This window comes from Salmo salar, chromosome 09 (genome assembly GCF_965601325.2).
Source record: "Salmo salar chromosome 09, fSalSal1, whole genome shotgun sequence".
In the NCBI taxonomy this organism is placed as follows: domain Eukaryota; kingdom Metazoa; phylum Chordata; class Actinopteri; order Salmoniformes; family Salmonidae; genus Salmo; species Salmo salar.
In genome coordinates, this window is record NC_138299.1 from 126,711,670 (window position 1) to 126,736,555 (window position 24,886).

The window sequence follows — 24,886 nt, forward strand, 5'->3', positions numbered from 1 at the left end:
ATTCAATGTTCACTTACAGTACACACACGGTTCAGTTCCAGTAAAATAAACTCCATCAGTTAAACCTATCGTAACATGGCAAACAAACTTGATTTTCTCTTCCATGTGCAAATTATATCGGTAACTTCATTAAATGAATGTTACATTTGGTTTACCGTGACCCAAAATATGCCTAAAGCACGAACAAAGACCACATCCGCTGTCCTGTCAGTCTCTGACCAATGGCTTCACCCCCACCACTACAAAGACCCTGCTGGAAATGTGTAATTCCCCAGATGTGTGCATGAGTGACAAGACCGTCCATTCTAATGTAAATCTGGTTAATGATTTCTTCTCTTTAAGTAACATACACAAAATGACAGAAGGACAAACGGACACATGGACCTGTTGTCGTAGCCCAGAGGAAAATTATAAAACAGGAGAATAATCCCCAAAATCTTAAGGAAATATTCCTTTAATCATTTGATAGCATAACTGTCATCAAATTATCAATTTGACTTTCAGTTCAAAAACATACATCAGATTACATCAGTCAGGTGACGTTTCTCTTAAGGGGTGTGAGAGATTGGGGGGGGGGCTCCCCTGTTGTTACATACCATAATCCAACATTCACACACATACACATTTAAACTCCGAATAGCTTCACACAGCTCTATAGAGCAAAGGGGCGTGTTCAACTAAAATCCAAAATAAAACAAATAGTCAGGTATTCTGGCGGATCTGAAAATTAAATAAAACATCATTTGGCGACTTGGGGGCAATAATGATTACGAAACCACGTTATCCCCTCTGATAACACTATATCTGATTGGAGGAGGATAAGTGTTAGGGTGAATAGCGATGAAGAGAAACGGAACAAAAATAACAAGTGACTGAAATCTAGGTCATGTTTATTAGAGCATTAAATCAAAAAAACATTACAAAACATGTTGCAATGGAAAATGAATGTTTAGGTTATTGGACAAGTCCTGGTAGGTACTCCTTCCCTGTTTCAGTTCATTTTCTTCCGTTTCGTGCCTAATGAACATGGCCTTGGAATCATTGAAAAGTGAAAGACTAAAGCTACATACATGGGATGCTTTAGTGAATTTCAGAATGTCTGGAATAGGAAAGGCAGAAAATAAAACAACTCAAACATTCGCAGCCAGTCATCCAAAACATAGCCCTATGCAGTCGTTCAATTCCTATAGAAGGTGGCAAAGGCTGAGGATGTATGTTCAACAGGCAGACAAGTTTCAAACCATTTAAATGCATTCAAATCATTTTTGTGAAGAACTTTAGTGTTGTTGTGGCATACGGTGGTTACATTCAGATGCGAGTCCCCTTCCCCCCCACTGTCTCAAGTGTAAAAAGTTGATAACATTTCATTACTGAAACCCCATGAATGCTGGTCTTAGCCACAACTCATTCGTCCGGCAGTGGCTAGTCATCATCAGGATTGCGGTCCTCCCGAGCCAGTCTCAGCCGGGACAGGATGTGTTTCTTGGGGAACTTGAGGGTGGTACAGCCAAACTGGCTGACTCCCCCCGTGTCTCCGGGTAGTTTCTCCCGTCTCTGGACCCAGCTGCGCCAGCCAGGCTTCCAACAGTACACACTGTCATAGAAACGGGAGCCATTCTCCCCGCCCAGCACGTATATCCTGCGTTTCCACCTGGCCACACCCCCAGCAGCAATCCGCCTGGGTAACCCTGGGAAAACCACCGGACTGGGGGCTCGGTCACTCCCCCCGCCCCCGCCCCTCTCAGACACCACCGCACCCGTCACCTCCCTTTCCACCCCTGTGCCCCGGCCCTCCCTGAAGAACAGCACCCGCCCCGTGGCTTCCAGAGGTTCCAGATGGGTGTAATTCCCATCTATAAACTTCGTGGCGTCCCTCATGTAGCCTCCAATGGCACAGACCCCTCCCCGCACCGCCACCCCTCCGGCCAGGCAGGTGGCGCCAGAGTCCAGTCCCACGCGGGTCCACGAGTCAGTCAGGGTGTGGTAGATGAGCACGCCAGCGTGCACCACCGCCCGGTTCTGCTCCAGCGTGGTGCCGCCCAGCAGGTAGATGCGGCCGCGCAGGGCGGCACAGGCAAAGGAGCGCAGTGGCAGGGGCAGACGGGGCCCGGGGCCCCACTGGAGAGAGGCCAGGTCCAGGATCTCACAGGAGTCCAGCATGGCTCCTCTGTTGCAGCCCCCCAGGGCGTAGAGTGACTCCCCACAGCCCAGCAGACCCAGCATGGCCCGGGGCTGCACCATGGGCGACCGCTCCTGCCAGCGATCCAACACTGAGTCATACTCATGGACCTCCGTGGACACCGTGCCCCCCCGCAGGATGCCCCCTGCTACGAACAGCCTCCCCCCGATGGCCGTGCAACCTGGGCACAGCAGAGAGCCCAGGGCAGCCAGCTTCTCCCATTTTCCTGTGCGTGGGTCGAAGCAGTCCACCGTGAAGTCCCTCTCGTTCAGCGACTCGTCCTCCCGTGGCTTCAGGTCCACACACACTATCTTCTTCTCGAACATGCCTTCCCGGGGCCTCAGCGGGCCCCCCAGGCCCTCCCCGGCCGCCGCAGGGCCCAGCTCCTGGCTCAGCCGCTGGCTCTCCTCCAGGGACAACAGGCCGGGGCGGAGGTGGTGGAGCAGGGCCGGCATGTGGCTGTAACGGTCCAGGGGCTGGTGCTCGGCCCAGCGGCGCGCCGCGTCGTACACCTCTGCCTCAGAGTCTATGCCCAGGCGGTCGGAGCCCAGCAGGCTGCCCAGGGTACCTGGGTCCAGCAGCAGGAAGTCCTTCTGGCGGGCCACGCGTGGGAAGTGCTGGGCCACCAGCCTCAGAGAGGCCCTCAGGAGCAGCTGGTCGTGGTGGGAGCGGGCCAGAGAGTACATGCCCAGGCAGTTGTCCACAGACAGGTGTTCAAACAGGAACCTACGGACACACACAGATGTTTGAGGATGGAAAACCAGACAATAAAAGAAAGCTGGCTTTTTAAAATGCTATCAAAACTCTGTGGCAGTAACTGCATATGCTTCAGAGTATGAGCAGCATTCTGGACCGGGGAAAATACAACGGATCTATTTCAGGCAGCGCTGACTATATAGTTACCTGGAGCACAGGTCCTGCAGGGGCATCACTTGAAGCCGATTGGCCGCCACAAACAGGTCCTCAGCCGTGTCCAGGCAGAGCCCCGCCTCCCCAGTGTAGACGAACTGGATGACAGTCTCCATGACTGACGGCGTCACCTCCTCCAATCGGATCTCAGTGAGGCGGGACTCCACCAACGGGCTAGTGAACATGGCACGGAAATACGGGCTGACCGCTGCCAAGAGGACTCTGAAGAGAGGCAGAAGCACGACGTCATTCACATAAGGGTGAGATAGGGTGTGACTACAATGACTGCAGGAGACCAGAGTACTGAAACAGCAGTAGGCATCTAAGTGTGTGTAACATATTCCTTTGTGTGTAGCAACATGCACTGTCTGGATGTCTGTAGTACACTAGAATTGAAAGAAGGTCATTGACCCCACCTGTGACACATAAACCTCTTCCCCTCCACTAACAGAGTGACATCACACAGCTGCTGAGCATCCAGTAGCTGCTTCAACCCTGAGGGAGAGAAGTAAAAAGTGAGGCAATAGAGACTTACAGTACCAGTCAAATGTTTGGACACACCTACTCATTCAAGGGTTTTTCTTTATTTTTACTATTTTCTCATTTAGAATAATAGTGAAGACATTAAAACTATGAAATAACACATACGGAATCGTGTAACCAAAAAAGGGTTAAACAAATCAAAATATATTTTAGATTCTTCAAAGTAGCCATCCTTTGCCTTTGACAGCTTTGCACACTCTTGGCATTCTCTCAACCTGCTTCATGAGGTAATCACCTGGAATGCATTTCAATTTACAGGGATGCCTTGTTAAGTTTATTTGTGGAATTTATTTTTTCTTAATGCATTTGAGCCAATCAGTTGTGTTGTGACAAGGTAAATGTATGGGGTGGTATACAGAAGATGGTATTTTACCAAATAGGGCTAAGTCCATTTATGGCAAGAACAGCTCAAATAAGCTAAGAGAAACGACAGTCCATCATTACTTTAAGACATGAAGGTCAGTCAATAAAGAAAATGTCAAGTAACAGACACATCTCAACATCAACTGTTCAGAGGAGACTGTGTGAATCAGGCCTTCAAGGTTGAATTGTTGCAAAAAAAATGACTACTTAAAGGACACCAATAAGAAGAAAAGATTTGCTTGGGACAAGAAACATGAGCATGGACATTAAACCAGTGGAAATCCGTCCTTTGGTCTGATGAGCCCAAATGTGATTTTTGGTTCCAACCGCCGTGTCTTTGTGAGACACAGAGTAGGTGAACGGATGATCTCCGCATGTGTGGTTCCCACCGTGAACCGTGGAGCAGGTGGTGTGATGGTGTGGGGGTGCTTTGCTGGTGACAATGTGATTTATTTAGAATTCAAGACACACTTAACCAGTATGGCTACCACAGTATTCTGCAGCGATACGCCATCCCAACCTGGTTTGCACTTAGTGGGACTGTCATTTGTTTTTCAACAGGACAATGACCTAAAACACACCTCCAAGTTGTGTAAGGGCTATTTGACCAAGGAGAGTGATGGAGTGCTACATCAGATGACCTGGTCTCCACAATCACCTGACCTCAACCCAACTGAGATGGTTTAGGATGAGTTGGACCGCATAGTGAAGGAAAAGCAGCCAACAAGTACTCAGCATATGTGGGAACTCCTTCAAGACTGTTGGAAAAGCATTCCTCATGAAGCTGGTTGAGAGAATGCCAAGAGTGTGCAAAGCTGTCATCAAGGCAAAGGGTGGCTACTTTGAAGAATCTAAAATATATTTTGATTTGTATAACCCTTTTTTGGTTACTACATGATTCCATATGTGATATTTCATAGTTTTGATGTCTTCACTATTATTCTACAATGTAGAAAATAGTAATAAAATAAAGAAAAACCTTTGAATGAGTAGGTGTGTCCAAACTTTTGACAGGTACGTACGTACGTACGCACGCACGCACGCACACACACACACTACATGATGAGCTCTCTGAGTAACATGACTGATGCAATCATTTGGACGTTCCCATTCCACCATACCATGTGTGACGTAGTCTCCTAAAGGAGTGGTGCTGTCGTCGGGAAAGTCCTCTTCTTCAGAGTCGCTGTCCGAAAGGGGCTCCCCGCCCCCACTGTCACCGTCCTGCCAGGGCTGTGGCCGCCAGGTGATTGTTCCTCCACGGACTGCACTCATCTGGAAATAGTCAAGAGTTGACATAGATAAACAGGAATATCAGGAACCTTTAACAAAAAAACAACAACATTTCTGTCAAGGAGCCAGATACACAAGATGGTGGCCAGTTATAATTACAATTTGATGTAGATAGATATAGGTAATCTATCTAAGAGTAATTAGAGGGTCATGGTCAAGATCAACTTCAAAGCCCTTAATGAATCATATCCAACTCTAAGCTAAAGGCTGAATGAATGTCTTGCAAAGCTCTAAGGTACCATTCCCTATTCCTCTCTCTTATTGGGAAAATCAACAGGGTACATTCAGGAAGTGACACAAAATGATAACAATGTTGTTGACGTTACCTTCATTAAAGGGAGACTACCCTACTTGGTGGTCCTGTCCTGGGCTCTGATTGTGTGGATGTCACCAGGGGACAGACCGTTACTGTTAGCCGCTTCTCCTTTGGGCCCGATTGTCTGTAGTCAGTCAAAAAGGGAAGCTGACAGTTGACATCCGTGTGTCCCACCCTCCGATCCGCCTTGCCTGTCCTGGTTTGAGTGAGTACGGCCTCCAGTGTGGGGTGCAGCACGGCTCATGGTTCTCAGAACCACCATGCAGGCTATAACAACAGACCGCCCGGCGGCGGCTAGCTAACGTTTGTTAGCAACTGCTGAATGCAGCTCTCTGAAAATCATCCACCAAAGCACCCCTTTCTGTCTTATCAGGGGAATTAGTCAATCATGGCATAAAACACAAACATCTCAAACACATTACCGATGTAAAATAATATATAAAATACTGGTTTTATTGCCCCAGAGACCTGCCTGACTGTTGTCGGCCGCACAATTCACTTGTCTCCCTCTCTGAACCGCATTACCGCAATGCAATGGTTCCGCTAGTCTCATTGGCTAGCCTTTGAACTAGTGCACGGATGTGACGTTAAGTTTTGAACTCGCTCGTGTTCCTTATTTTATAACTAAAGCAAATGTAAACGATATTTTATGTTTTTTGACTTTATAAACACACAGTCAGTACATGAAATGTGTTACAAATGTTGTTCATATAGATTGTATTAATTGGTTGTCTTATTTGGTCTCGCCTCTATGTACCAACCTACTTCCGCATTGAAACATGGCGACTTGCATTGGAATGGTTGTTCGGCTTGGCACATTGAATGTCTTAAAACCTGTTTCAAGACACTTTACAAGGCAGGGAACGAAAGTATTTACCCCCAGCCGCTCCACACACGAGGTGCGAAGTAGTCTGTACGAACATGTCCGCGAGGGCTACAGTGACAAGCCAGACTTGGACATGCGACTTGTGTGCGAGGAGACTGACAAAGTCATTGCCAATGTGGAGACTCGGAAAGGGGATCTACGGGGAGCAGATGTCAGGGAGATTGTAAGTTTTTCTGTATATCCCATCTCACCACACACCATGTTGAATACTGTAGAGGTAGCCTAGTTACATGCACTTTGCATGCTCTCTTGACCATTAAGTCATTAAAGTGTATTTGATGTGCAAGCCTCTGCTTTTATATGCTATGTGTCATTTGCCTTGAAGTACATGCAGGTAGTGTAGCCTACTGCATTAGTATCAAGCACATTGCCTGACCTCTATAGGCCTACTTTAGAGGTGTGTTTCTGATGTAAATGTGTGCTGCAGGTGTGTGTTTGGCAGCAACTTGAGGCCGTGCGAAAGGAAATCTCACAGCTGGAGAAGCAGAAGAAAGTGATCAGTCATAGAGTTCGGGCTCTTGTGGTCAGTTGATATGTTGGCAATGATACCAATACCTGTGCTTCAAAACATTTTTTTATGTTATGATGAGATTATTTTGTGGAATTATTGTGATAAACATTTCCCTTCTCCACAGGATCAGAATGACAAGAAAGCCCTAGCTAATGTAAGTTCTGCCTTGCCTGCTGTGGCCTTACGGTATTTGCACTTAACATCAAGGCTGAACAGAAAGAATATCCTTTTGGAGTAAGTAGCCCCTTATTTTGTTCAGATTCCTGAGTTCAAGGAGGCTACGAAGGAGGGTCGGGAGATCCGTCATCGGCTGAGCCAGCTTTACCCCCGAGAGAGTGAGCTGGAGGAGGAGCACTATGGCCGAGCCCTGAGGCTGCCCAACACCACACACCCCGATGTGGTGAGAACACACACACACACACACACACACACACAGGTGTGAGGCAAATATATGTTGTTAGAGAATCATTCTGAGAGAGACCTATGCATAGACACAGACTTTCAACTATTGGAAGATAATTTTTTTGCATATCTGAAAAAATCTATAGTTTGGAATTAGTTTAATTTTCAACCCCCACCCCCCCTTTCAGCCAATTGGAGATGAGAGCCAAGCGAGAGTGGTGGAGCTGGTTGGACAGAAGCCAGGTGAGGAGGCGGAACACTACAGTTACATGCTGTCCTCATGAGCTCATCGACGTACTAAGTAGGGCAGTATTTGATATGCAGTTGTCTCTGACCTTTTTCATCAGAGTTTGACTTCAAACCCAGGGGACACCTAGAGATCGGGGAGGAGCTTGGTCTTATCAGACAGAGGTTAGACACACTGGTCTGCTCTCTGGCTTTTGTTCTCTCTTCCTCTTGTCTCTCTCTCCATACCCCTCTGTCTCATGTCACTCTGCTTACTCTCTCTCCTCACTGTTTATCGTCTTTGTTTCTCTTCATATCTTTCTCTTTATATCAAATTTTCTTCTCTCGCTCTCTCTCTCTCATTGTTCCTCAATACTATCTCTCTCTGTTCATTTTCATCAGTTGATCCTCCAGTCCCAGTATTCTTGGCAAAGGCCTACCGGTAAACACATAACTAAACCTCATCAACAGTGCGGCCAAACAACAGGGGCTCACCAGCGTTATCCTCTGGTATTGTTGTTAACAATATGTAGCCTAGGGCTTGTCATTAGTAAATGGGTGCTTAATATTGTATGAGTTGTTTCTTTGTCTATTAATTTTTTTTCCTATAGCAGATGGCCAGGGTCTTTGTTAGATTTTCAGATTAACAATCTTTTGTTTCTAATTTCCCCTTGAGATTAATGTCTTATCTTTATATATATTTTATTTTATTTTTTACTTAATTACCAACTCTCACCCTCTAATTTCCAGGTGAACAAAAAGCAGAGCAGTCGTAGGTAAAGTCAATAAAAATCTATCCGGTTTATTACAATTTGCAGCAGGGAGACACCTCCAGCACAGAAGCAGAGAAAATGTCTAACTGACCTGCACTGAGAAGGTCCTTATATCCTAATCAGCAGACAACTGTTCTGTAAACACCAGCCTGAGAGGCTTTTAGGAGGTCAAAAACAAAAGGCAGTGACTTTGTCAGCTGCTACAGAATCACACTGTTTCACAGAATACAATAATAATCAGTGTCCTCGGTCCTTGTATCTCCAGTCTAGAGTCATCAATCAGTATCAAGTAATTCAGAACATTCAGCTTCAAGCTTAGTGACCACCAACCTGCACCTTCAGTGTAACAAATAGAAGACTGGAAATCATGTGTATTACAGAAACTCCAAATATGCATAACATTGTCTAAATTAAATATGAACTTCAGCCATCTAAAATATTCCTAGTGGTTAGAGTGTTGGGCCAGTAACCGTAAAGGTTGCTGGATCGAATCCCCCAGCTGACAATGTAAAAATATTTTGTTCTGCCCTTGAACAAGGCAGTTAACCCACTGTTCCCCGGTAGGCCGTCATTGTAAATAAGAATTTGTTCTTAACTGACTTGCCTAGTTAAATAAAGGTTAAATCATGTGGTTTACTCCGATCTTCTCTCTGCAGGCGTCTAGCCCATGTCTCAGGTCATAGGTCATACTATCTAAGGGGAGCGGGGGCCAGACTCCAGTCTGCTCTACAGAACTTCGCCCTGGCAACACTGCAGCAGCGGGTGTGTAAGATACCCTTTGTTCGACTGTGTTATTAGGGAGAAGAGATTAATATATCTGCAAAATGTGTGATTATCATTTCAGACTCTGAGTGTTTAATAGTCACATGTACAAGGTTGCAGGTGTGATTGCAGGGTACAGTGAAAATCTTAGGTTTCGAGCTCCAACATGCTGGACTAAGTGAAATAAAAGAATTAAAAGGATCATAAAAACACAACAATAGAAATAGCACTATATACATCATAACAACTGTAGCAGTGATGAATAAATACATGTCTCCCTACTTTGAAAGCAAATCAGTTTTTTTTTCCTTCTCTCAGGGGTTTATACCTATGGTTGTGCCAGACATGCTGAAGGGGGCTGTATTTGTGAGTATCTGACTCTGTCCTTCATTTACATTACAGTATGCACTGCAGACATGAATGCATAACAATATTCAAATTGGAAAAAGAGAGTAAAGCATTCAGAGATTAAGGTGTGACGTGTGTGCCTAGTAGTGAACCAGTTTTCACAAGTAACATTTCTCCAAACTGACACGTTCTCTCTTTCCTTCTCTCTTTCTTTCTCCGGAGACTCTCTCACTCTATCTCTGTCTTCCTCTCTCATACATACAGGAGGGTTGTGGAATGCAGCCCCATGCCCACAGGTCTCAGGTGTACTCTCTGGACCCCACCTGCTTCCCTGACCTCAACCTGGCTGGCACAGGGGAGGTGGGCATAGCAGGTGAGGCCACGTACGAGTTAGGCTGTGATGGGGAGGTTGTGGGGTAAGGTCATCTGTGGGTGAGAATGGACAGGCCATGGAAAAACCTTAATGATTAGTAGTGATATACTAGTGTGCCGTTGTTGCTGTAACCAGAAAGTGTCCTTTTCTTTTCTAGGTTATTTTATGGACCATGCTGTTAACTGGAAGGACCTTCCTGTCAGGTGAGGCACTTTATTTGTAATACTGTACGTTTGGTTTGCTGACAACCCAGTGTAACATATACATGTACCCCCTATGTGTTTTTATTAGAGCTGAATGGACTGGTTTTTCCGTTGTAGGTCTGTGTGCAGTAGCACATGTTACAGGGCTGAGACGGACACAGGCAGAGAGACTTGGGGCCTTTACAGAGTACATCACTTCAACAAGGTAACAGGAAACAAAGCCAAATCATATAGAATCAACCAAGGACCAAGTTGTCCGCCATATTTGATGCATGGTGTTAAAGTACCCTTGTGTTCTCATCCTCTGCTGGTGTGTCTGTCCAGGTGGAGATGTTTGGTGTGACTGCAGATGAGACTGGGGAGGAGAGCTCTCAGATGCTGGAGGAGTTCCTGTCCCTGCAGAAGGAGATCTTCTCCTCCCTGGAGCTCCACTATAGGTCAGTGCTCCTCTCTGGCTCTCTGCATACACTCAATGTGGCTGGATAGATGCATAGCTTATGCTTTGAGTCATACACTACAGTGTATTTTGCCATTGGTACATGCTATAGCCATATATTTACATATAAATATATTATTTGTGCAAATACTCACACACAGTATTGATTTTACTCATTAAACCCTAGCAAGAGTGTTCCTGTAACCGCTGCGTTCTCTCTACCTGTAGAGTACTGGACATGCCCACCCAGGAGCTAGGTCGCCCAGCACACAGGAAGTACGACATTGAGGCTTGGATGCCAGGGAGGGACAGCTATGGCGAGGTGGGATTGATGGCACTACTATGATTGGTTAATCATATCCTGGATGGATATTGTTTTTGTTTGAAAATCATTTCCCATTATTGGTGTCGGTTTTGTTATCCAGGCTTGATGTTTTTGTTTCTCCATTGGCTTGCCTTAGATCTCCAGCGGGTCTAACTGTACAGACTACCAAAGCAGACGCCTCAATATCCTATATGAGGGGGAGGATGGTAGCCTACACTATGCTCATACGGTGAGACCAGGAAGGGTACATTCTTTATGTTGTGAGATTCAGTATTTCTGATGCACTAAATGTAATAGATTCTACAAGAACAGATGAACCATTTTCTAAGTGTTTTCAAATTTTTCTAAGTAGAAAATCTCTAATTATTTGTGTTCTGCTCTAGGTGAATGCCACAGCGTGTGCTATTCCCCGTACTATCATTGCTATATTGGAGACTCATCAGACCAAGGTAAGAGAGAACACCGACTGTATTCCCAATACTATTGATGAATACATTCACCCATCATGAAAAGAAGTGTCTCTGATAACATGCTACTCTCTATATCTCACTCACATGTCCATTTTCAGGAAGGGACAGTGTTAGTGCCTCGTGCCTTGCAGCCCTTCCTGGAGTTGGAGGTGATTGAAAAGCCCAAATACATTCCTTTGAAATACATCGGACCAAACCAGCCCAATCGCATGCCCCGCCCTGTCCCAAAGCCCAGATGACATCATGCACCAACACACTTGCATCAAGAGAACAACTGAAGCCTTTTCTATCTGCATGTTTACTTATTCTGTGTTGCTCTGCCATGTAAATATATTCATGTCATACTGTTTGTGAATGTGTGTCACGATGACACTATCATAAACTCTCCTGTTTTTGTCTGCAGAAGAATGAAACGGTATTAAATTAAACATAAATGTCAATTTCTCACAACTCATGTTGATCATTAAAACAATACAGGATCTGCAACCACACAGTAGGCTACCTTCAGAGAACACAGTTCCGCTCTAACACATCTAGACTCTTTTATATGTAAATATACTCAAAAACAACATATTATGGCAAATAAGTATTTCAGACCTGGTGGTTTTATTCATTGGATCCCTGTTTATGCCCCACATAGATGCAGTGCTTGCTCTGTCAGAAGCGTATCATTCACGAGAGGCAACACAGGGTCCATCATGTCCACTGCGTGGAAGTACTAGCACACTGGAATTACTGAGTGAAGCGGCACCAAACACAGCTGTAATGCCTGCATTCTTATCCTTAATGCTGGGAAATGGATTAGAATAGAATTGGTAATGAAGCCCAGAGGTATAATGTGCCCCTTCCAATAGTCAGAAAACACAGGCAAAGCTGTGGACAAAATGCTGTGCCCATTAGGCTGGGCATTACATGGACATTACATGTCATCAACTCTAAATGTGTAATTAACTGTGCTAATTAATTAAGCAATAAGGCCTGAGGAGGTGTATATGCATGATGCAAAGTGGAGTGCCTGGACACAGCCCTTAGCCATGGTATATTGGCCATATATCACAAATCCCCAATGTGCCTTATTGCCATTATAAACTGGTTACCAACTTAATTAGAGCAGTAAAAACAAATGTTTTGTCATACCCGTGGTATATGGTCTGATATACCATGGCTGTCAGCCAATCAGCATTCAGGGCTCGAATCACCCAGTTATAATAACACATAATTGAAATGTACACTCCTTGTTAAAAATAAAACAAATGTGTCTCCCGTCCCCTTCTTCACATAAAGCCTACAGCACGGCAGGTTATGTGTTGTAATACAAATCTGCTGCTGAGCCATGAGATTGAACACCAGAGTATTGGCGTTACCTCCGGTCAGATGTGGTCAACTCAGCTTGGTGCGAGCAATCCTCTCGTTATCACCGCGTTAGTTGTTACGCCTTGACGGGGCACCATCCTCCCGACCTGTCCTGCATCACCTGGCCCTTTGAGCCAAGCACACGCGCCTCTCAGCTCCTCAGCGGGTCCTCGCTCGACTTGATAATAAGGTCGCCGCATTATTATTTCAAGGTTATTTCCTTTTCTTTAAGGCCTTTATATTCAGATCCTATGGGAGTTCTTATTTTCACGGCGTTGCTTTGGACCTTCAGTGGAGGTAAGGAAAATCAGGGATTCATTTGTAAGGCTGCTGATCAATCAGTGTATGAGCCTATCCAGTGTTAGATAACGCGTATGTTAGCCGAGTCCATAGCCTGCCTGTTCTAACAGCCTATAGGCATTTTAGTTATAGCTTTGCTTGGGACATTAGCTAAAACGTGTGATTGTAGGCTATTGAGTGCAGTTAAGCGGAATGTTTATGCTATTTAGAGCATGTTTATATTTTGATAATGTAGCCTATAAATAAAAACTGAGGGCATAATGGATTGTGCGACAATTCAACCAAAATGACAAAAGTACAAAAAGGTAAATTGGTAGATTTTAAGATTTAGGATCAAGATCGACTTATTACATAATTTGTTTAGAGCGCACCTTATCCGGTCGGTCACTAACGCTAAATCTGTCCGTAGCCTATCCAGAAAGCGAGTTAGGTAGGCTATACAGTTTCCCCTGTGATTGTCTACATATTGATTGCTATCGCATGTGTGTGTATTGGAAATACTCTTATGTAAAGGTGACATAATAAATCAAGTCTATTTCTACATCATCCTAAATGTGAATTATGTTGTCGCGCACGACAGGTGACGAAAACAGTGCACGTGCGCTCATGTAACTGTTAAACCTAAATGTTTTACAACCATGTCCTGTTTGAATATCCAAATATTGACCCGATGACCATGGTTTGATGTGAGCAGTTTTGTATCAGTGTCAGGGAGTGTTTTGGGAGTAAAGATGTATGGATGTAATGTTGTGAGAACGGGAGGGTAGGCGTTCTCACATGTATTATATAACAGTGTTATATGAAAATATAACTGAGCTTAAGGCTAATGCTCTGTGCATAGTGCGCACTGTGTATAGGTGTTAAAGTCACCTATGTGTGTGTGAACATACAGACCCAAATCTCCTTGCCAATTGCCTGTGTGTATACAGAGGGTGACCGGAGGCCTGCCAAGCCAATCAACATGGGATTGCAGCTTTAAAGGATCTGTGTCCCAGTTTAGGAAGAAACACTCTCTCTCTCCCACACAACTAACTAACAGCCCCGTTACCATTGACCTCCATTGTCAATTACCAATTGATTCATGCACCACTGGAATAGCTTTATTGACACAGAGAAAAAGGCAGTAGCTTTAATGGGATATGTCAGGGGTTCAGTGACTCAGTCGTTTTTAGCGCTTGTGTAAAATTCATTGGACTCCCTGTGAAGCTGTGAACTAATAACATGGAGATTTCCACTTCATCCTTGAGGGAGGATTACAAGGTCCTTTTCTGTCCAGTTAGCTGCTTGGCATGTGACTGTCTTGGTCTTAAAAATAGATCCTGCTACTTTTAGGCCAAACAATTCAATTACTTTGTTTTTATTCCTGGCAATGTTCAATCACCTCACTATGTATACAGTTGAAGTCGGACGTTTACATAGACATTAGCCAAATACATTTAAACTCAGTTTTTCCCAATTCCTGACATTTAATCTTAGTAAAAATTCCCTGTCTTAGGTCAGTTAGGATCACCACTTTATTTTAAGAATGTGAAATGTCAGAATAATATTAGAGAGAATTATTTATTTCAGCTTGTATTTCTTTCATCACATTCCCAGTGGGTCAGAAGTTTACATACACTCAATTAGTATTTGGTAGCATTGTCTTTAAATTGTTTAACTTGGGTCAAACGTTTCGGGTAGTCTTCCACAATCTTCCCACACTAAGTTGGGTGAATTTTGGCCCATTCCTCCTGACAGCTGGTGCAACTGAGTCAGGTTTGTAGGCCTCCTTGCTCACACACACCTTTTCAGTTCTGCCCACAAATTTTCTATAGGATTGAGGTCAGGGCTTTGTGACTTTGTTGTCTTTGAGACATTTTGCCACAACTTTGGAAGTATGCTTGGGATCATTGTCCATTTGGAAGACCCATTTGCAACCAAGCTTTAACTTCCTGACTGATATCTTGAGATGTTGCTTCAATATATCCACATAGTTATCCCCCCTCATGATGCCATCTATTTTGTGAAGTGCACCAGTCCCTCCTGCAGCAAAGCACCCCCACAACATGATGCTGCCACCCCGGTGCTTCACAGTTGGGATGGTGTTCTTCGGCTTGCAAGCCTCCCCTCTTTTCCTCCAAACATAACAATGGTCATTATGGTCAAACAGTTCTATTTTTGTTTAATCAGACCAGAGGACATTTCTCCAAAAAGTACGATCTTTGTCCTCATGTACAGTTGCAAACCGTAGTCTGGCTTTTTTATGGCGGTTTTGGAGCAGTGGCTTCTTCCTTGCTGAGCGGCCTTTTAGGTTATGTCAATATAGGACTCGTTTTACTGTGGATATAGATACTTTTGTACCTGTTTCCTCCAGCATCTTCACAAGGTCCTTTGCTGTTGTTCTGGGATTGATTTGCACTTTTCGCACCAAAGTACGTTTATCTCTAGGAGACAGAACTCGTCTCCTTCCTGAGCGGTATGATGGCTGCGTGGTCCCATGGTGTTAAAACTTGCGTACTATTGTTTGTACAGATGAACGCGGTACCTTCAGGCGTTTGGAAATTGCTCCCAAGGAGGAACCAGACTTGTGGAGGTCTACAATTTTTTTCTGAGGTCTTGGCTGAGTTCTTTTGATTTTCCCATGACGTCAAGCAAAGAGGCACTGAGTTTGAAGGTAGGCCTTGAAAAATATATCCACAGGTACACCTCCAATTGACTCAAATGATGTCAATTAGCCTATCAGAAGCTTCTAAAGCCATAACATAATTTTCTGGAATTTTCCAAGCTGTTTAAAGGCACAGTCAACGTAGTGTATGTAAACTTCTGACCCACTGGAATTGTGATACAGTGAATTACAAGTGAAATAATCTGTCTGTAAACAATTGTTGGAAAAATTACTTGTGTCATGTACAAAGTAGATGTCCTAACCGCCTTTCCAAAACTATAGTTTGTTAACAAGAAATTTGTGGAGTGGTCGAAAAACGTGTTTTAAGGACTCCAAGCTAAGTGTATGTAAACATCCGACTTCAACTGTACATTTAAAAACATGAACATGTAGTGTGTGTGTGTGAGTCTATCAGTTCCACATACATGTCAGTACATACACACAACAAGTAGGTCACATGGGGGAGAGGTGTTGTGCTGTGAGGTGTTGCTTTATTTGTTTTTTGAAAGCAGGTTTGCTGTTCTCTTGCTCTGTATGAGATGGAAGGGAGTTCCATGCACTCATGACTCTGTATAATACTGTACGTTTCCTTGAATTTGTTCTGGACCTGGGGACTGTGAAACGACCCCTGGTGGCATGTCTAGTGGGGTAAGTGTGTGTGTCAGCGTTGTGTGGAAGTTCACTATGCAAACAATTTGGTATTTACAACACATGAGTGTTTCTTATAAAACAAGAAGTGATGCAGTCAGTCTTTCCTCAACTCTTAGCCAAGAGAGACTGGCGTGCATAGTATTAATATTAGCCCTCTGATTACAATGAAGAGCAAGACGTGCTGCTCTGTTCTGGACCAGCTGCAGCCTAACTAGGTCTTCCTTTACAGCACTTGACCATATAACAACAATCAAGATAAGATAAAACTAGAGCCTGCAAAAATTTCTTTGTGGAGTGTGATGTCAAAAAAGCAGAGCATTTCTTTATTACGGACAGACCTCTCCTCATCTTTACAGCCATTGAATCTATATGTTTTGACTATGATAGGTTACAATCTAAGGTAACACCAAATAATTTTGTCTCCTCAACTTGTTCAACAGCCACACCATTCATTACCAGATTCAGCTGAGGTCTATAACTTAGGGATTGATTTGTACTAAATACAATGCTTTTAGATTTAGAGATGTTCAGGACCCGTTTATTACTGGCCACCAGGGGTGAAGGTATATTTTATTTCTTACAGGTACGGGACACCGAAGTCCTCACACACATTTTGTTTTTGCTCCAAAAATGACAGGGACAAACAGATCAATTAAAACAATGTTATCTGATCCATATAATCGGCCTACGAAAAGGGGAGACACAAATACAATATGACGTCCAATGTCTGTACAGACAGGAGTAAGCTAATTAGGATACATCATTTTGGCAATTTAATTAAATTTACTTTAAGGAAAGCTTAGCTCCACCAGCCTTATGGACAGGCCACCTATGCCTTTTAATGTGGCATAAACACAACTAGGCATGATGTTTTCATCTGATTGTCAAACAATCACTTAACAAAGGTGCTCCGGTAGGCTACCCGCGCATTCACTCACAAAATCATTTCAGCATCCAAACCCCAAAAAGTGCACCGTGCACCGCAATTTGATGAATGGAAAGAGACAGTTGTTACAAAACACCTACCTGGAGTGTAATTAAATTCTGTGATTGTCATTAGGCCTATGCTTGTAGCCTGAATTGATGCATCCACTCTTGTCCACGCACACCTCGGTCTCGGCCACTCATCTGCGCCTTGACAAAACGTACTGTTCTCCTCAAACCACAGCACAATTTGGAGGTATACCACCCGGTTTCCACTCAATTCGCTAATTTGTCATGCGGCTGATATGCAGTAATGTTAAATAATTGTGTAATAGCCTATAGTTTTTTGGGCATGTTTTGTTAAGTGAGATAGGCTCACGTTTTACCGGTAGGCATACCCTCACTATTTATTTTACTGGGATGTTGTACTTCCTTACTTTCACTCCTGCTGGCCACCCATTCCAAAACTGACTGCAAGTCTTTGTTAAGGGTTTATGTGACTTCATTAGCTGTGGTTGCTGATGCGTATATGGTCGAATCATCAGCCTACATGGACACACATGCTTTGTTTAATGCCACCGGCAGGTCATTGGTAAAAATAAAAAAGAGTAGAGGGCCTAGAGAGCTGCCCTGCGGTACACCACACTTTACATGTTTGACATTAGAGAAGCTTCCATTAAAGAAAACACTCTGAATTCTATTAGATAGATAACCATGAATCCATGATATGGTGGTGGAAAAGCCATAACACATATGTTTTTTTAACAACCGGTTATAGTCAATAATACACTATATATACAAAAGTATGTGGACACCCCTTCAAATTAGTGGATTCAACTATTTCAGCCACAGCTGTTGCTGACAGGTGTATAAAATTGAGCACACAGCTACGCAATCTCCATGGACAAACATTGGCAGTAGAATGACCTTACATGTTGAAAGTCACTGAGCTTTTTAGTATTTGTCATAGGATGCCACCTTTCCAACAAGTCAGTTTGTCAAATTTCTGCCCTGCTATAGCTTCCCCGGTCAACTGTAAGTGCTGTTATTGTGAATTGGAAATGTCTAGGAACCACAACACCTCAGCCGCGAAGTGGTAGGCCACATAAGCTCACAGAAAGGGACCGCCTAGTGCTGAAGCGCATAGTGCGTAAAAATCGTCTGTCCTTGGTTGCAACACTCACTAATGAGTTCCAAACTGCCTCTGGAAGCAACGACAGCACAAGAACTGTTTGTCGGGAGCTTCATCAAATCGGTTTCCATGGCCAAGCAGCTGCATACAAGCCTAAGATCACCATGCGCAATGCCAAGTGTTGGCTGGAGTGATTTAAAGCTCCCCATCATTTGACTCTGGAGCAGTGGAAACGTGTTCTGTGGAGTGATGAATCACACTTCACCATCTGGATGTCTAATGGACTAATCTGGGTTTGGAGGATGACAGGAGACGCTACCTGCCCCAATGCACAGTGCCAACTGCAAAGTTTGTTGGAGGAGGAATAATGGTCTGGAGCTGTTTTTCATGGTTCGAGCTAGGCCCATTGGTTCCAGTGAAGGGAAATCTTAACGCTACAGCACACAATGACATTCTAGACGATTCTGTGCTTCCAACTTTGTGGTAACAGTTTGGGGAAGGCTCTCACCTGTTTCAGCGTGACAATGCCCCTTGCACAAAGCGAGATCCATACGAGATCGGTGTGGAAGAACTTGACTGGCCTGCACAGAGCCCTGACCTCAACCCCATCGAACACCTTTGGGATCAATTGGAACGCAAACTGAGAGCCAGGCCAAATCGGCCAACATCAGTGTCCGACCTCATTAATGCTCTTGTGGCTGAATGGAAGCAAGTCCTGTTACGAATTTGCAAAATGTACAATAGGTTACAAATTTGCAAAATGTACATTATGTTACGGCCTTCCCTGTAGCTCAGTTGGTAGAGCATGGTGTTTTCAACGCCAGGGTTGTGGGTTCGATTCCCACGGGGGGCCAAGTACGAAAAAAAAAAAATGTATGGAATGAAAAAAATGAAATGTATGCATTCACTACTGTAAGTTGCTCTGGATAAGAGCGTCTGCTAAATGACTAAAATGTAAAAAAAATGTAAATGTTACAAATTTGCTCAATGTATGATATGTTACAAATTCTAGCTAGGTGGCTAATGTTAGCTAGGCTAGCGGTTAGGGATACATTTAGGAGTTAAATTAAAGGGTTAAGGTTAGGGTTAGGGGAAGGGTTAGCTATAAGGGTTAAGGTTAGTGTTTGGTGGAAGGGTTAGCTAACATGCTAAGTAGTTGCAAAGTAGCTAAAAAGTAGTAGAAAGTTGCTAATTAGCTAAAATGCTAAAGTTGTCCATGATGAGATTTTAACTCGCAACCAGCCACCCTACTTAAGTAGCCATCTGTCTTATGTAACCATACCAAACGTAACATATCATACGAATTTGAGTGTCCCGGATTTACAGTTATTATGTTACGTCTAGTCTATGAGACCAGGCTGGGCAGCAAGCTGATAAGTCTGATGTTTGAACCAGTAAAGGCAGCTTTACCACTATTGGGTAGTGGAATGACCACTGCTTCCTAACTTTCAAACTTACAATACTTTTCTTTCATTATACATTTTTTTATGCATGAATACGATGGCTCACTGTTCGTTGTTGGCATTTCTTGCCTAAATTTGCCCACTTTGCCGATTTAAATAATTGGCAACGTCAGATGGTTTTGTGATGAATAAGCAATCTGTTTTTTTATATCATTTATCTTGGCTTCATAATACAGTTTCTTCTTTTTTTGTTGAGTTTAGTCACATCATTTTTCAATTTGCAGTAAATCAGCCAGTCAGATGTGAAGCCAGACTTATTAGCCACTCATTTTGCCCCATCTCTTTCAACCATACAGTTTTTCAATTCCTCATCAAACCATGGAGCCTAAAAAGGTCTAACAGTCAATTTCTTAGCAGGTGCAGGTTTATCAATAATTGGAAGAATCAATTTCATAAATTCATAAAGTACAGGATGATCCTTATTAATCACATCAGCCCAAGAAATATTTTTAACATCATCCGCATAAGAGTCATAGCACAATATTTTGTATGATCTCTTATACACTATTTTAGTCCCAGCTCTTTGTAACTTTGTCTTTCCTGGATATAGCCACTATATTGTCATCACTGCATCCAATGGGTACGGTATTAGTAAAAATGTGATCAATACATGTGGATGATGTTGTTCCTGTAATGTTTGTAAACACCCTGGTAGGTTGATTAAAAACCTGAACCAGATTACAGGCACTGGTTACAGTGAGAAGCTTCCTCTTGAGCGGACAGCTTGATGAAAACCAGACAATATTCATGTCCCTAAGAAAGTAGATCTCTCTGTTTACATCACATACACTATCAAGCATTTCATACACATTTTTTAGATACTGATTGTTAGCACTTGGTGGCCTATAGCAACACCCCAAAAGAATAGGCTTTAGATGAGGCAGGTGAACCTGCAACCACAACACTTCAATAACACTTTACATGAGATCTTCTCTGAGCATTACAAGGATATGGCTCTGAATATATACAGCAACACCTCCCCATAAGCATTCCTGTCTTTTCTATAGATGTTATATCTTCATATTGCTACTGCTGTATCATCAAAATAATGATCTAATTGAGTCTCAGAAATGGCTGTATGCGCTTATACAGTATGTGAATGTTATCTGATGTGAGCAAGTTATTGATTTCATGAACCTTATATCTAAGGCTACATATATTAATATGGGCTAATGTCAGCCCATTCCTGGGTATCTTATCAGAGATACACATAATATGTAAAAGAGCAAACAAAGAGAAAAAAACTAACATTCAGCAGACCATTAATCAATTGGTGTGTTATTGTTGGCAAAATATGCAATTATTTGGAAAGACTACATTTCTTTCTCTCTCTCTCTCTAGTGGGATGCCTTCCTCTATCCCCCTCTCTACAGGTTGGAAAGGTCAGAGACAAAGCGTTTATGTTATCGCTCAGATTTTTTTTATGAGTGTATTACAACACTGCTAACATATTATGGTAATTGATATTGATGCTGCAATAGCTATTTGACTGTGTCCGAATATGCTCTGTGTGCATGTGTTTGTTTGTGTGCGTGTGCCCTCAGGTTGCTGACTGTATTCAGGACTCTCTGAAGAGTAACGGCGGTATGCCACATTCTGGCTGTGACAAACGGAAAACAGGTGACAGCGCCTACCTTATCTCTTATCTGACATAACCTCCCTCAGCTGCACAAACGCACTAGGTCACACAGTGCACTTTTCACCTGTATTCACTATGACATTGTAATGCGTCAACATTTTGATTTAGTTTATCATGACGATGGAATCATTACTTACTGTTCGTGAGGAATACCCTTTACATTTGACTATAGTGCTGTTCATTATTTCATCAATTTAATCAATCTTCCATTACAAATATTCACAGAAACACAGGTCACTCAGGCAGATAGGTATGATTATGTGTATTTTGATAAGATGGACATGGTCAGTGTTGAGCAACCAGTGTTGTGTTGTGTTGTGCAGATGATGCTGTCAACAGGCACCAGGGTCTCCTGAGAGAGCTGCAGGAGCTGGCCCAGAAGGGTCAGTCTGACTACGGTTATTAGCTAATACTTTACTAGTGAAGTACCCAGGGACGGGCTGGGATCAGAAATTGGTACACAGTGATATGGAATATCAAAACAAACGTACTTATTAAGTGAATCAGTGTAATCGTTGCAATAGCTTTGCTATGCTATGTTGGTTTTAGAGTCAGGTAATTATACATGTAAATAACTGTGAGCGGACCAAGTCATTTGGTGTCACTCTAAAGCAGAAAGGTGGAATAAACGAGTCAGGAGTAGGTTTTCTTGATTCAACACAGTTCTCTGAGGGATTTCTGACAATACAAACACTCTAACACAGTCAATGAGAATCTCCAAAGGAACAACATACATCTTCTTCTTTATATGACACAGCATCACATTACGATTATCTTCAAACTATAACAACAATCACATATTCGTCACCGTCTTAATGGATCTTCTTGGATAGCACCTCTCTCTCAGTAGCCATTCTCCAGAGATAGTTTATGTTCCATCCTCTCTCTTGTAGGGGAAAGAGAATATCTCATTAGTACCGTCAGCTGTGCTTAATTGACTCTGGTTACCTTGTCTCACATGCCTTGTTGGGCTACTATCCGTGAGCCCAGCCTGCCCTCTGGTGGTCCTTCCACATAACATGTAAATCAAGATAAAATCTTTTTAAACATGTTTTGTTGTACTTGTTGTAATATGCTTTGAATTGTACAGTAACTATCTACTTCAATTCACTTTATTCTTACAGAGAGGGAAAAAGAGAGAGAGTATGGGAGGGAGAACGAGAGATATGAGGAGAACCAGGCTGAGGGAGAGAGGGACAGAGAAGGGAGGAAGGAGGAGCAGAATGATGACAAGAAGGAGACTGAGAAAGAAGAACTGAGAGAGAAAGAGACGAAGGCAGAAGGGGTAGAGGAGGAGGAGAAGGTGGAGATGAAGGACAGAACAAATGAGGAGATAAGGGAAGAGCCCAGACTGGAGGAGAAAAGGGGGGATGAGGAAGAGAGCGCCAAAGAGCTGGAGGAGCTCCTCGCAAAGGAGATAACGAAAATAGGAGAGGAGGAAAAAGAGGACAGGGAGCTTGAGGAGCTGCTCAAGGAGCTGAAGAAGAAAAGGTACGAGTCGGTGAAGGAGAAAGAGCTCCAGAGAGGGTCAGAAGCAGAGGAGAATAGGAAGAGGGATGAGGAGGAGGAGCAGAAAAAGGGAGAGAAAGAGCAGCTAGATATTCTTGAGAAGGAAGAGAGGAAACGCAGCGAGGAGAGGAAGAACAACGAGGTGGAGCTGCTGGTGGAGAAAGGGAAGGTGGAACGGGAGCTCAAAGAGCTGCTGGAGGAACAGGACAGCATGAAGAATGTGGAGAAGGAGAAAGAGAGGGAGGAAAAACAGGAGGAACTGGAGGAGCTCCTCAAAAAGATGAAACGCGTACAAGAGGAGGAGGAGCAAGAAGAGGAGGAGAGGAAGATTGGGAATGCCGGGGATGAGGCGAAAGTGGACAAAGAGAGCCAGAAGGAGGGAGAGATTCACAAGGAATTGGAGAAGGTGAAAGAAAGAGAGAGTGAGAAGGTGGTTAAGGAGCCTCAGCAGAAGAGAGTGATGGAGAAAGCGAGTGATGAGTCGACCCGTCAGTTTGAAAAGGAGAGGAACAGGGACGATGATGATGATGACGACGATGATGAAGAAGCAGACGAGGAAGATGAAGATGAAAACAATGAGGATTGGGAAGAGGAGGAGGAGGATGAGGACAAAAAGGAGAATGTTGAGGAGGATGAAGGAGAGGTAAGTGGGCGAGAGTCAACAAGATTTAGCACAACTGAGCTTGTAAAGTTGATATTGTAATGTTAATAGACTATGTCTGTGTGTGTGTGTGTGTGTGTGTGTGTGTGTGCGTGTGTGTGTGCGTGTGTGTGTGTGCGTGTGTGCGCACCTAACACACTGTCTGACCTGTTCTGTGTGCCTACAGGAGCTTCTGGAGATTGAGGCAGAGCTGCGAAAAGTGGCTGCAGAGCTTCGGGAGCTTCACAGGAGTCATTAAGTTCTAAATTCACACACACACACACACACACACACACACACACACACACACACACACACACACCACACACACACACACACACACACACAGAAAGACAAACAACACAAAACAGACAAATAATGACACAATGCAGCTCTCTCTCTCTCATGCTATCACACACAGCAACACACACAACTAACATACTTAGTAACATGGTATAGTCATAATGCTTTTGATGGGATGTACTTCTGTAAGTAGTTGCATTTTAGTATAAGCATACAGGTACACTTCTCCCCATCCCCTAACTCTCATATTGCATTCAGAGATTGCAAGTTCTTCAGATGTCAGTCTTTCTGTGTGCTGCCATTATCAAAGATTGTTTAGTAGGCAAGATGTACAACCTTGCAAAGCTATAGTTAGTCTACATCTCATGATACTTGGGAAAGAGGTTTCCTTTACGATATGTCTCGTGTGTATATTTTGTGCAATAATTAAAAATCAGTGTGTGGGATTTGTTACGGTCATTGTGGCGTTTAATGTAAGCAATGTATCACTGTCATTTGTAATATTGACATTTCGATTTCTATGATTGATTTCCATGTGAATGTCAACAAAATGTGAGGATTGTGCTATCTGGCTAATGCACTGTTAATAGCAGACTGTTAATGAAGAACTGGGGTAACACTCCAGGAGAATCTTAATTGCAAAATCTTTGCGTCCTCTCCTCGCCTCCTTTTCAAAACTCATTGGAAGAGAAGACCAGAGGGGAGGGACATCTGGCTTTCTCATCCAATGGGTTTTGAGAAGGAGATGAGGATGTGAGGAGTATTCAACTGAGATCTTCCCTCAGAAAGAACTGAGGGACCACAGAAACCTCTTTAGTATTGATGTACACTACCGTTCAAAAGTTTGGGGTCACTTAGAAATGTCCTTGTTTTCCATGAAAACAAATTAGTTGCAAAATTAATAAGAAATATAATGATATAATAATTGTATCCTTCAAACTTTGCTTTCGTCAAATAATCCTCCATTTGCAGCAATTACAGTCTTGCAGACCTTTGGCATTCCAGTTGTCA

General features: G+C 43.5%; 3 protein-coding genes and 1 non-coding gene across 4 annotated transcripts; 3 read left to right on the forward strand and 1 right to left on the reverse strand.

Annotated features, from left to right (window-relative positions):
* Positions 1-873: 873 nt before the first annotated feature.
* Positions 874-6,126, reverse strand: LOC106612619 (kelch repeat and BTB domain-containing protein 8). The gene is made up of 5 exons (XM_014213953.3): positions 5,614-6,126; positions 5,116-5,269; positions 3,505-3,583; positions 3,083-3,310; positions 874-2,905 (listed from the first exon to the last, which is right to left on the reverse strand). The coding sequence occupies exons 1-5, from the start codon at positions 5,617-5,619 to the stop codon at positions 1,423-1,425; spliced, it is 1,950 nt and encodes a 649-aa protein (XP_014069428.3). The 5' UTR covers positions 5,620-6,126; the 3' UTR covers positions 874-1,422.
* A 78-nt stretch (positions 6,127-6,204) lies between these two features.
* On the forward strand, positions 6,205-11,767 carry sars2 (seryl-tRNA synthetase 2, mitochondrial). Its single transcript, XM_014213954.3, has 16 exons — positions 6,205-6,652; positions 6,917-7,012; positions 7,125-7,154; positions 7,260-7,400; positions 7,591-7,645; positions 7,750-7,813; positions 9,057-9,162; positions 9,481-9,528; positions 9,775-9,883; positions 10,041-10,086; positions 10,204-10,291; positions 10,411-10,523; positions 10,751-10,844; positions 10,984-11,076; positions 11,231-11,296; positions 11,416-11,767. The coding sequence occupies exons 1-16, from the start codon at positions 6,383-6,385 to the stop codon at positions 11,554-11,556; spliced, it is 1,560 nt and encodes a 519-aa protein (XP_014069429.1). The 5' UTR covers positions 6,205-6,382; the 3' UTR covers positions 11,557-11,767.
* Positions 11,768-11,890: 123 nt separating this feature from the next.
* Positions 11,891-23,841, forward strand: LOC106612621 (uncharacterized). Its single transcript, XM_014213956.3, has 6 exons — positions 11,891-12,967; positions 21,126-21,166; positions 21,329-21,404; positions 21,747-21,806; positions 22,548-23,575; positions 23,760-23,841. Exons 1-6 carry the CDS (start codon positions 12,922-12,924, stop codon positions 23,829-23,831), a joined length of 1,323 nt encoding a protein of 440 aa, XP_014069431.3. The 5' UTR covers positions 11,891-12,921; the 3' UTR covers positions 23,832-23,841.
* Positions 19,099-19,174, forward strand: trnae-uuc (transfer RNA glutamic acid (anticodon UUC)). Its single transcript has one exon. It is a non-coding gene; the product is annotated as a tRNA-Glu (tRNA).
* Positions 23,842-24,886: the final 1,045 nt, after the last annotated feature.

Coding starts and splice junctions, on each gene's coding strand:
- LOC106612619 (XM_014213953.3), bottom strand. Junction 3,584..5,115: donor AGGAGACTACGTCACACATG/GTATGGTGGAAT, acceptor TCTCTCCCTCAG/GGTTGAAGCAGCTACTGGAT. Junction 3,311..3,504: donor AAGAGGTTTATGTGTCACAG/GTGGGGTCAATG, acceptor GCCTCTCTTCAG/AGTCCTCTTGGCAGCGGTCA.
- sars2 (XM_014213954.3), top strand. CDS start 6,383: ATGGCGACTTGCATTGGAATGGTTGTTCGGCTTGGCACATTGAATGTC. Junction 9,884..10,040: donor AGGGGAGGTGGGCATAGCAG/GTGAGGCCACGT, acceptor TTTCTTTTCTAG/GTTATTTTATGGACCATGCT. Junction 10,524..10,750: donor TCCCTGGAGCTCCACTATAG/GTCAGTGCTCCT, acceptor CTCTACCTGTAG/AGTACTGGACATGCCCACCC.
- LOC106612621 (XM_014213956.3), top strand. CDS start 12,922: ATGGGAGTTCTTATTTTCACGGCGTTGCTTTGGACCTTCAGTGGAG. Junction 21,167..21,328: donor CCTCTCTACAGGTTGGAAAG/GTCAGAGACAAA, acceptor GTGTGCCCTCAG/GTTGCTGACTGTATTCAGGA. Junction 21,405..21,746: donor CTGTGACAAACGGAAAACAG/GTGACAGCGCCT, acceptor TGTGTTGTGCAG/ATGATGCTGTCAACAGGCAC.